Below are 12,078 nucleotides of genomic sequence, written 5' to 3'. Positions count from 1 at the left end.
AGTGCAGCGTTCAATACTGTCATGATCCTGGGTCATTTTGACCCAGCGTTTTATGTTTCCTTCGGATTTCATCTTGTGTTTTGTGTTAATTCTGATTTTGTATTAGTTTAGGGTTGAACCTGGAGTTTAGTGTGTTATCAGCCCTACCTGTGTCTGTCCTCTGTGCTCTGTTCGTGTCCCCGTGTTTGTGTTGTAAAACAGTCTGTCTTCTTCTTCTTCTTCTTCTGTCAAGTTTAACGGCAGCTTGCATCCAAAACTGTTGCATTACTGCCATCTCCTGGCTTTTAATCGTCCATCACTCCTGAATCCTCAGATCCTCTTGATGAGACCAGTATTTCTCAAAAACCGAAAAACCACCACTTTGCCTTCACCATGACTTAACTTATCAACCACTTGTTCAAACGTAAGTTCCCTTCCACCACCCATTTCACCCCACATCACCCTCCTGTGACTTGCAAACTTCCTACAACTAAGGAGCACATGCTCAACCGTCTCCATATCATTGCACCCATCACACAACCCAGTCGGAGGTTTTCCTATCCTAAAAAAAGTACCATTTAAAAAGCAGTGGCCTGTTCGTATTCTACTGATAATAGCCTCCTCCTGTCTCTTTAATCCACTACTCCTCTTAGCTTCTATTGTGTTTTGCACCCTTTATAAATGTCTTCCTTTTGTTTCATTATCCCATGCCATTTGCCAGAAGTTCTTACTTTCTGTCCAAACGACACTTTTCCCTTCAGATTTTGACAGTGGTATCTGTACATCTATATCGACTCTAAAACAGTCTGTGTGTTTCCTGTTTTACTTTGAAGGTTTGTGTCTCGTCTGGTGAATTAGGTTCAGCTGTGTTCACTGCACACAGAAAACTACAAAAAGCTGTTAGCGTGCTATCTGGCACTGCACTCCTGTCAGCACTTTCAGAGTTATAGACCATTTATCACACATACTGGACTGCCCGATCCCTCTATCCCCCAACATTGGCATCCTGGGTTACTTATCAACACTACAATTACAATACTCCCCTGCTAATGTAATCTCCACATGGATAACTTTTGAATGTTTCAGAGAGAGTCCCATGAGAAGGGCCCCAGGTCTGAGTGAGACAAAAAAAAAAAAAAGTCATCATCAGGACCAAAAATTATTAGTTGTTGCTCATCCACCTGCACACCTCGCGGCTGGCTTCATCTATATATTCATGTTACACTCTGAATCATACCTTTCATCAGTGAAGCTTCCATTTTAACAACAAAGTCACAGTTTACACAGTTTTTAAAATTTATAATTAGATTTGTAAACAATTGTGCAAATAAATGTTAATCTTAATAATCGGTTCCAAAGCTGTACCTATTAAAGTGTCTGGTGATTATCCACCTTCCCCACAAATGTGGAGAAGATGGTTGAGTTGAGAGAGCACGGAAAAGTGACTCAGCTGCAAACACATACACTGTAAATAGACACTGAAGCTGCTAACCGCTGTGTGTGGGGGTCCTCCTTAACACATTTACAATAAAATTATTTGTTCATCATTTAATTCAGTATAAAGGAACTTATGAATGCATCTAGTCTCCTGTGTTTGGGTGGGCAGCTAGAAATAATTGGTGGACAATTGGGTGAGGTAAAAAGTGGCTGTTAGAATAGATGACCAATGTGGAAAAGAGGCAAAGATAAGCTTTCACTGTCCAGATAAAGAAAATGTCCAATGGGGAAACTACCTGCAGATATTTAATGAAAACTCTGTTATCAGTGACTGGAAAATGAAGCCTTTGCATATCAGACAGACTGTACCATTGTGACGCTGTATACGTGACACCAGTACATGCTGGTAGTTCATGTTTCAGAACTGGCACAGGAAATGATAGAAAAAAACATTTTCTAAAGTACAATTAAAAGGACTTAATTACCCTCATATACATAAAGAGAATCTGTCTACTTTTTCCTGCTGCAGGTAAAGTCTTGATTTTTTCCAGCTTTGCTAATGAGTGATAAAACAAGACTGTCTAAACACCCAGCAACAGACCAGGGATACAGGTCTATGCGTTAAATGGCTGTAATGTTTATACATTATGGTTGATCAAAATCAGCAGCTAACCCTCTAAACAGGAAGTGAGGTCACATCTCAATAACCACTAACATTTATAATCATCATACCCTCCTGAAGGTTTTGCATAACCATATGGTGATATGTAATGTCTTTTTTGAAAAAAATGTTTTTTGATTTATACTTTTGTTTGATTCGAAATCTGACAAAAAAATAGATTGATCACATGTAGAGTATGATGGCCGTCAGTTCAACCAGCTGTTGGAAAACAGCTGTTAAAGCAACTAATCAACAATTTGGGGATGAATAAAGCTCTGTAGTACTTGGAGTAATATTTGCTAAAACTGTAACACTGTAGTTGCCAGAAGAGCAGGAAAAACATGCTTGTATTAAACATCCATGGGTAAAATCTAATAAAGCATTTAGTTTGACAGCAAGCAAAGAAGTTTGCTGGCATGTGTGGTACAAAATGAAGAAGCTCCTGTTTTATTCATTTTCATATCAATACAATTTATCTAAAAGTCTAACAGTATTAAAATTCTTCACCATGGGTCAATGCAAATCATATTCTGGAGCTGTATAACTAAGGGTCAGTTCAGCTGAGGACTAACACACTCTTCACTCAGCCTGATGGTAAGTTGGTTTCTGTCTGTATTAGGATGGTGACATGTTTGGTGTAGCACAGAATAACCTGTGAACTCAAGTCATGCTGTGATACTGCATTAGGTTATTACATGTAAAGACACTGCAGCCTGTAATAGTGAGCTAATTCTTTTTTCTCCTAAAGGGAAGATGATGTATTAAAATGACTTTTTTTATTATTCTGTTTTTTCAGGACGTCCTTTGGATGATTGTCCTCACTGTTGGTTTGCTTGGCTCACATTGTGAGGGCGCTATATCCTGTAAAAATGAAAATGGTTTTGATGTAGACTGGTAAGACAACATTTGAGCTATTCATTCAGGTGTACTGAATTACACATTAGTGACTTTGGTCTTCAAGTGCTTCAAAGCTGCGCTATGGTACCTTTTGCATCTGCGTTTCAACATAGTCATAGATGAAGTTCAGACACTGTAACACTATTTTACACTGTTATTATCAGTTATTTTATATATTTCCATTTCATAAATAACGTCATTTCCAAGAATGGGAAGTTAAAACAAGGACATTAGACATACCTAATGCATTAAAACACTGAAGACAACACACAATACTCTGACACTTGCCTCCTTTCTCCAGCCCTGCAGATCTATTTTTAACACTCATCTTATTCTCACTTTATTGCACAAGAGGAAACAGGAAAAGAAAACACTTTGTAAAGTTTCACAAGCTCCATTACATTTTAGCATCATGAGGAAGCCAGTGGAAAATACTAAATGGTAAATATGGTAAATGGCCTGTATTTGTATAGCGCTTTTACTAGTCCCGCCTAGAGACCCCAAAGCGCTTTACATGTCCAGTCATCCACCCATTCACTCTCACATTCACACACTGGTGGAGGCAAGCTACAGTTGTAGCCACAGCTGCCCTGGGGCAGACTGACAGAAGCGAGGCTGCCATATTGCGCCATCGGCCCTTCTGGCCAACACCAGTAGGCGGTAGGTGAAGTGTCTTGCCCAAGGACACAACGACCGAGACTGTCCGAGCCGGGGCTCGAACTGGCAACCTTCTGATTACAAGGCGAACTCCCAACTCTTGAGCCACGATCGCCCCAGTGGAAAATACTATTCATAAAAGGCTCTGTTATTCATAGTTAAAGGGTTTCAGTCATATCTCTGCTTACTCTACAGGTGCTTGTGAGACTCGGGTATAACAGAGTTTGTTATTTTCTTCTTCCATGCTCGGTTACGCTTCTCATCATTTTTTCTGATTTTTGAATTTACTGACTTGTCTCTGACATCACCAGGTTTATTTTGTACAAGGTGAGGCTCGGGTTTGATTATGTTTACATTGATTCAACCGACCAGAACCTTAAAAAGAATAACAAGAATAACAATATTACAGAAACAAAAAAAAAAAAAAAAAAAAAAAAAAAAAAAAAAAAAAACGAGCACAAGAGTCCATGAAAAGTTCAGGGGGCCGACCGTGCACACGGCAACGGCGGCGACGGGCAAACAGTTCTGGAGGCCGACCGTGCACACGGCAACGGCGCAGGCAAAACCAATCAGGAGGCCGACCACTTGGAAGGCAGCGGCGGCCACTGAGAAGGTCCGGAGGTCGGCCGCAATGCCAGCGGCGGCGACGAACTCTTTCTGGGGGCCGTCCCCGAAGGCCATGACGCCAACTCAGAGGCCTGGAAAACGGCCGGCAGAGGCGAGGCGAAACAGGTCGAGCTGGCTCTGACGGCGGTGTGGCAACCGCAGGACCAGACGAAGGCATTACCAGGCGAAGGCGAGGCAGAGGCTGGACCAGGCGAAGGCGAGGCAGAGGCTGGACCAGGCGAGAATGGAGCTGCAGGCGGCGGCGTGGAAGGCGAAGGCGAGGCAGAGGCTGGACCAGGCGAGAATGGAGCTGCAGGCGGCGGCGTGGAAGCCGGAGACGGTGGCGCTGCAGGCGGCGGCGAAGCTGCTGCTGCAGGCAATGGTGTGGAGGTTGCAGGTGTTGGAGATGGTGGTGGCTGAACGGTCTCGCCAGAACCGTGAGCAGACATGAGGATGTGCTGGCTGGGTCCTCCCGGACCCCCAGCTGAAGAGGCAAGAGGCTGGACGGGCGACTCGGGCCCTCCAGCTGGAGCAGATGCAGGGACAGATGCAATAGGGACCCCTGGCTGAGGGTGAAGATGAGTGGCTGACTGAGCAGATGACAACGCTAATGATTCCTCCACTAACTGAGCTACTGACTGGGTTATGGACTGTAACAAAGCTTGCAGAAAATCCGATTGTGGTAGCGACTGAGCTATAGATAGCGGGGGTGAAGACTGAGCTATGGGTGACTGAACTTGAGATGAAAGTGATGGTGGTGGAGTTGGTGACTGGGCTACAGGCCGGGTGGCTAACTGGGCTACAGGCGGCTGCTGAGCAGGAAACCCTGGACACTGGGCTACAGGCGGCTGCTGAGCAGGAAACCCTGGACACTGGGCTACAGGCGGCTGCTGAGCAGGAAACCCTGGACACTGGGCTACAGGCGGCTGCTGAGCAGGAAACCCTGGACACTGGGCTACAGGCGGCTGCTGAGCAGGAAACCCTGGACACTGGGCTACAGGCGGCTGCTGAGCAGGAAACCCTGGACACTGGGCTACAGGCGGCTGCTGAGCAGGAAACCCTGGACACTGGGCTACAGGCGGCTGCTGAGCAGGAAACCCTGGACACTGGGCTACAGGCGGCTGCTGATCAGCTGACTGAGCTGAAGGTGGCTGCTGATCAGCTGACTGAATAAACATAGCCCCAGAATAAAGAGTTCCAGACGAAACAGTCCTAACTCCTGGGTCCGAAGGAACATCAGCAGCACAGTCTCTTGAACCAGGGGGAAAATAATCGTTCTCAAAACTAATACTGTTATTTTCCCAAACAGGAGAAACACGAGCTCTAGTGTTCATTAAGCTGGCATTCACAGCCTTGGGGGAAACAGTCTGTTTATCCCTAGGCACGAAAGGTGAATGAAGGGAGACTCTGTCACTCACCCTAGGCGGTTGTTTGAAAAGAATCCCAGGCTCCTGCTGGAGCTGTGAGTGCTGGCGGCGTGTTCGCTGCCTCCCTGTTGAAGAGGGAGCAGCGCTGGCGGAATGTGACGAGGGAGGACTCTGCGGTGGCTGCTCCTGCTGTGATGTGGAAATGCTGGGTGAGTCAGGTGGCACGATAATAATCCCTAACATCTTGTAAAAAGCTTGTGCAGGTGTAAGCTGATTGCTTGCGGTCTCATAGTAATCCTCCCGGGACCGGCTGGAGCGTTTTCTGTGAGACCGGGGCGTCCGGGGGGGAATAAGCAGGTACGTGGGCCGAAGGGTAGGCTGCTAGCGAGGAACGGCAGCACGGAGGCCCTCCAAGCGCTAGCCGGGTCCCGTCAAAACGGGAGCTGCGCTTCCTCAGTGAGTCCGCTGGATCCATTATTGGTCACGTCGTTCTGTCAGGGCTCTGTGTGCGGGCAGGCGGAGAGGAGGATCCAAACGCAGGACACAGACACTAACTTGAAACTCAAAAACCTCAGCTTTATTGCTGGTACAAAAACAAAACATGACGTGAACACTGAAACCGGAGAACAGAAACACACAGGCATAATCTGATGGTACGACGCGACACTGGGTTAAGGACAACACAGGGCTAATATACACAGGGTGGTAATCAGGGAATGGGTAACAGGAGGGAGACACAGCTGGGAGAGATCAGGGCTAACGAGACAGGGGGAGCTAAGCTGCACACACTAACATAAGACAAAGAGTTTCACAATAAAACAGGAAACAAGAAACCACTAAACAAAGATGCAGACCCGACACTGAGAACCCAAAACCTAACTGATCCCTTATCAAGAATAACAGAAACACATCTATAATGATAATAATAATAATAAACAAAGCACCAGAACATCAGAAAACAATCCATAATGCAAAAATAAACCAAAATATAAGAAACTCAAAATGCTGGGTCAACACTGACCCAGAACTGTAACATGTTTTTGTGGATTCTTTCAGGATAAGCAGTTATCAGATTTTGGATTCATTGCATACAATGACCAACCACCAAATTGTAACGCACTACAAGAATTTGGCCACAGCAAGGGTGGGTAGAAATAATTTTTTAATAATAATAAAAATAACATAAGAAATACTAATAAAAACACACCTGATTTAAATGTGCTCTCCTTCACGCTCACCTTTGAGCATCAGAACCACAGCTGCTGTTATTCTCAGATCACTCAGCAGATGTTCTCTTCTTAATAATTACATGTGCTCTCTCATGTTCTTGTTCTGCAGGAGTTGTGATGATAGATAAGGATAATGTAGTCTGGCTTTTACACAGCACACCAAGATTCCCCACAGAAGATAAAAGCAATAATTTCTATCCTGTCAGTGGGAAAACGAACGCACAGATATTTATGTGTGTAACACTGAAATCTACAGAGTCTGCACAAATAGGTAAGAGCATGTCCAGGTTATTTCTTCATGTCTAGAGTGTATATGAAGTCTTAACACAGTAACATGTACATCCCTCATTTTGTTGTTTTTCAGCTCAACATCTTAAAGATATCAATGCTTATATATTTAACCTCTTAAGCCCCAAGCCTACCTGATCTCCTGCTTTTTGCCCCCGTATCAGGGGGCGTTGGGGCTTAAGAGGTTAAAAAACACAATGCTGAAAAACTCAAAGATTCTTCCAACGTACAACGAACGCTGCCCTATGACAAAGAAAATAGATCTTAAAACCACACTGTGGTGAAATAATTGTGACTTTCTGTAGTTTTCCCACCAAAGAGCTGAGAATCTTATTTACAAGGTGTGAAACGTCCAACCTAACACAGTCCTTTATTCTAACCCTCTAATGATTTGGCCTGTGAAACATCAGCTGGGTTATGAGTAGATCTAACTTTACAGAGTAGTTCTGTTCAAAATTTACTTCATTTAGATTTTAACTCTAAAAATAACTCACATTTAAAATTAAAAAATGATCCTGGTATGAAAATGTTGTGGAATCTGAAAAATAAATCCTGTGAACACACATGTTGTGCTGTAGGTTTGTATTGCCATGGAAACCTTTCATTAAGGTGTCAGCGTGACCCAGCCTCAGTGCAGAGTTAGTGCAGGGGAGTGTAGCAGCAGGTATCATATGAGGTCTGATGTTTGTAAAAGAAATGATTAAATAAGAAGAGCTGGAATTTCCCATAAACTCTCAGAAAGCGAAAGTAGAGTCAGGGTTGTTGTAAGCAACACTTTTCTTTTTTTATTCTGTTATTTTAAAACTATCTAATGGTTTCTTCTTGGTGTTTGTCTTTCCTTTTGCAAAAGGAGATCTTTATGTCACCATTGCTGACACACTAGAGAGCGATTTATACATCCAGACCTGGCGCAGCGACCCTAAAGATCTTTCTGAAACTAACAATGGATACAAACTAGACACCATCATGTCAGTAAAAACTGCCGCAGGTGAATGGCAACATGGATGTGATCATTCCAAATGGTGTGTTTCTGACAGTAAAGATTGGATGTGTGTTGGTGACTCAAACAGAGAACCATCCCAGTTCAAAAGGCCTGGTGGTGCACTGTGCATTAATAGCAAACCTGTGGCACTTGCATTTAGGGAAATTAAAAACCATGCTGTCCTTGTCCCTGATTGTGACAGTCATAGTGACAGTGACCCTGGTCCCCGTAAAAGACCAAAAGTAGATCTTGAATCTGGTGCTGACATCGTCACTCTTGTCAGTGTTATCTAATGTTTCTGTGAACAATGTGAAATTAAAAACATTTGATGGATATTTCACAGTGTGGTTCTTTCGCCCATGGAAACCATAGAAATAAATGACTTTGCATGAATCTGTCTTGTTTTTACTCTGAGGTCCTGTTTCTGTCTGATGACTTTTAAAATTATTCAAACTAGCCCCTGCAGTTAGACATCTTTATTTTTATGGTTTAGTAGATTTTGATTTGCTAAACCAGGTTTTATACTGAATATTTTCTTCTGTAACAGGTCTTCTTTTATAGGCCCAGTTTTTTTGGCCTACTCTTTTTAGTTTTGTTATTGGCAATATTAAGAAGTGTTATTGTTGATTTTGAATATATTCAATATAGGCTATCCAATTAAGGTTAAAGTCATGTTTTTAGTTGTTAGAATCTGATGAGCAATATTTTATAGCTGATTCAAATGGCTAAATTACCTCCCCAACATGTCTTAAAGTTCTCCAGAGGCCTGGGAATGAACTAATCACTTGATACAGGTGTGTTGACACAGGGTGATATCTAAAACCTGCAGGATGCCGGCACTTTATGCTGCTGATGCTTTAAACACTTCAGGCTGTAAGCTTCAGTTCCTGTATGAACTGAACAACTCTGAAAATCTAAGAAACAGTTGAGTTTCTCTCCTCGAAAGCTAAGATGGACAGACTGAACATGCAGACTGGACTTTGTCACAGTGGAGCATGAAATGAGGAACAAGAACACTCATGCACAACTTTTTCCATCTGCATTTAAACCTGTGTTTGACAAAGGCTGTATCCCAATTCAGGGTCTGCAGCCTTTAAGGCCGCATTTTAAGGCTGATTACATCACAGCGACGCAGCGAAGGCTGTCCCAATTCAAAGGCTGCTTGAAATGCAGCCCTGATATGCGTCCTTCGTTTGAATTTTAAGGAATCCTTCATGGCCCAACATATCCCAGACTTGTGTGGATAATTTTGCCGAAAAAAACGGTGGACGGTTGAAGCGGGGCGGCCGAACAGTAAACTTTTAAAAGTAAGTGCTGAATATTATGCCACATATTTATGTGCAAATGTTTAATAACAAAGAACATTAAAACATTACTGTTGGCCACATGTTGGCAAAGTTATGTGACATTTTATTCTCTATTTATATGCTGCCTCCACGTCTAATTTTTAGAAAATATAACTTTCGTTTTCATTCATATGCTAATGACACTCAGATCTATTTTCAACTGAAGGGAAACAGTCCGGCCTCACTAGAACCCTTACTTCAGTGTTTCGGTGAAGTTAAATCCTGGATGGCCTCTAACTTCCTTAACTTCAATGAGAACAAAACCGAAGTGATAATTTTTGGATTCAATTCAATTCAATTCAATTCAATTTTATTTATATAGCGCCAAATCACAACAAATGTCGCCTCAAGGCGCTTCATAGATACAGAGAAAAGCCCAACAATCATATGACCCCCTATGAGCAAGCACTTTGGCGACAGTGGGAAGGAAAAACTCCCTTTTAACAGGAAGAAACCTCCGGCAGAACCAGGCTCAGGGAGGGGCGGCCATCTGCTGCGACCGGTTGGGGTGAGAGAAGGAAGACAGGATAAAAGACATGCTGTGGAAGAGAGACAGAGATTAATAACAGATACGATTCAATACAGAGAGGTCTGTTAACACATAGTGAGTGAGAAAGGTGACTGGAAAGGAAAAACTCAATGCATCATGGGAATCCCCCGGCAGCCTACATCTATTGCAGCATAACTAAGGGAGGATTCAGGGTCACCTGGTCCAGCCCTAACTATATGCTTTAGCAAAAAGGAAAGTTTTAAGCCTAATCTTAAAAGTAGAGATAGTGTCTGTCTCCCGAATCCAAACTGGAAGCTGGTTCCACAGAAGAGGGGCCTGAAAACTGAAGGCTCTCCCTCCCATTCTACTTTTAAATACTCTAGGAACAACAAGTAGGCCTGCAGAGTGGGAGCGAAGTGCTCTAATAGGGTGATATGGTACTACAAGGTCATTAAGATAAGATGGGGCCTGATTATTTAAGACCTTGTATGTGAGGAGCAGGATTTTGAATTCAATTCTGGATTTAACAGGAAGCCAATGAAGGGAAGCCAAAACAGGAGAAATATGCTCTCTCTTTCTAGTCCCTGTCAGTACTCTTGCTGCAGCATTTTGGATTAACTGAAGGCTTTTCAGTGAGTTTTTTGGACATCCTGATAATAATGAATTGCAGTAGTCCAGCCTGGAAGTAATAAATGCATGAACTAGTTTTTCAGCGTCACTCTGAGACAGGATATTTCTAATTTTAGAGATGTTGCGCAAATGGAAGAACGCAGTCTTACATATTTGTTTAATATGTGCGTTGAAGGACATATCCTGGTCAAAAATGACTCCAAGGTTCCTCACAGTGTTACTGGAGGCCAAGGTAATGCCATCCAGAGTAAGAATCTGGTTAGATACCATATTTCTAAGCTTTTCAGCGCCGAGTACAATGACCTCAGTTTTATCTGAGTTAAGAAGCAGAAAGTTAGTGGCCATCCAAGTCTTTATGTCTTTAAGACATTCCTGCAGTTTAACTAATTGGTGTGTGTTATCTGGCTTCATGGACAGATAGAGCTGGGTGTCATCTGCATAGCAGTGAAAATGTATGCTATGTCTTCTAATGATGCTGCCTAGGGGAAGCATGTATAATGTAAACAGAATTGGTCCTAGCACTGAACCCTGTGGAACTCCATAATTAACCTCAGTGTGTGAAGAGGACTCTCCATTTACATGCACAAATTGGAGTCTATTAGATAGATATGATACAAACCACTGCAGTGCAATACCTGTAATACCTACAGCATGTTCTAATCGCTCTAATAGGATATTATGGTCAACAGTATCGAATGCTGCACTAAGGTCAAGAAGGACAAGCACAGAGATGAGTCCACTGTCAGAGGCCATAAGAAGATCATTTGTAACCTTCACTAAAGCTGTTTCTGTGCTGTGATGAACTCTGAAACCTGACTGAAACTCTTCAAATAAACCATTCCTCTGCAGATGATCTGTTAGCTGTTTGACAACTACTCTTTCAAGGATTTTTTGATATGAAAGGAAGGTTGGAGATTGGCCTATAATTAGCTAAGACTGCTGGGTCTAGAGATGGCTTTTTGAGTAAAGGTTTAACTGCAGCCACCTTGAAGGCCTGTGGTACATAGCCGATTATTAGAGATAGGTTGATCATATATAAGATCGAAGAATTAATCAATGGCAGGACTTCTTTGAGCAGTTTTGTAGGAATGGGGTCTAAAAGACACGTTGATGGTTTGGAGGAAGTAATTATTGAAGTTAACTCAGAAAGATCGATTGGAGAAAAAGAGTCTAACTTAACATCAATGGTACTAAGAGTAGCTGTAGATAATATTACATCTGTGGGATGATTATTGGTAATTTTTTCTCTAATGATAAAAATTTTATTTGTGAAGAAGTTCATGAAGTCATCACTAGTTAACGTTAAAGGGATGGTTGGCTCAAAAGAGCTCTGACTTTTTGTCAGCCTGGCTACAGTGCTGAAGAGAAACCTGGGGTTGTTCTTATTTTCTTCAATCAGTGATGAGTAGTAAGCTGTTCTGGCTTTGCGGAGGGCTTTCTTATAAAGCAACAAACTATTTCTCCAGGCTAAATGATGATCCTCTAAATTTGTGACACGCCATTTCCTCT

The 12,078-nt window shown here is 42.7% G+C and overlaps 1 protein-coding gene across 1 annotated transcript; it reads left to right on the top strand.

The window, feature by feature from the left end:
- The first annotated feature begins 2,873 nt into the window (after positions 1-2,873).
- LOC148097929 (deoxyribonuclease-2-alpha-like) lies at positions 2,874-8,396 on the top strand. Its single transcript, XM_087831074.1, has 7 exons — positions 2,874-2,971; positions 3,943-4,027; positions 6,661-6,748; positions 6,943-7,104; positions 7,198-7,232; positions 7,312-7,378; positions 7,927-8,396. The coding sequence occupies exons 1-7, from the start codon at positions 2,886-2,888 to the stop codon at positions 8,394-8,396; spliced, it is 993 nt and encodes a 330-aa protein (XP_087687200.1). The 5' UTR covers positions 2,874-2,885.
- Positions 8,397-12,078: the final 3,682 nt, after the last annotated feature.

Source organism: Neolamprologus brichardi, chromosome 17, assembly GCF_056152115.1.
Source record: "Neolamprologus brichardi isolate AB-2024 chromosome 17, ASM5615211v1, whole genome shotgun sequence".
NCBI lineage: Eukaryota > Metazoa > Chordata > Actinopteri > Cichliformes > Cichlidae > Neolamprologus > Neolamprologus brichardi.
Note: the sequence above shows the minus strand (reverse complement) of the source record. Positions and strands in the feature narration are given on the sequence as shown.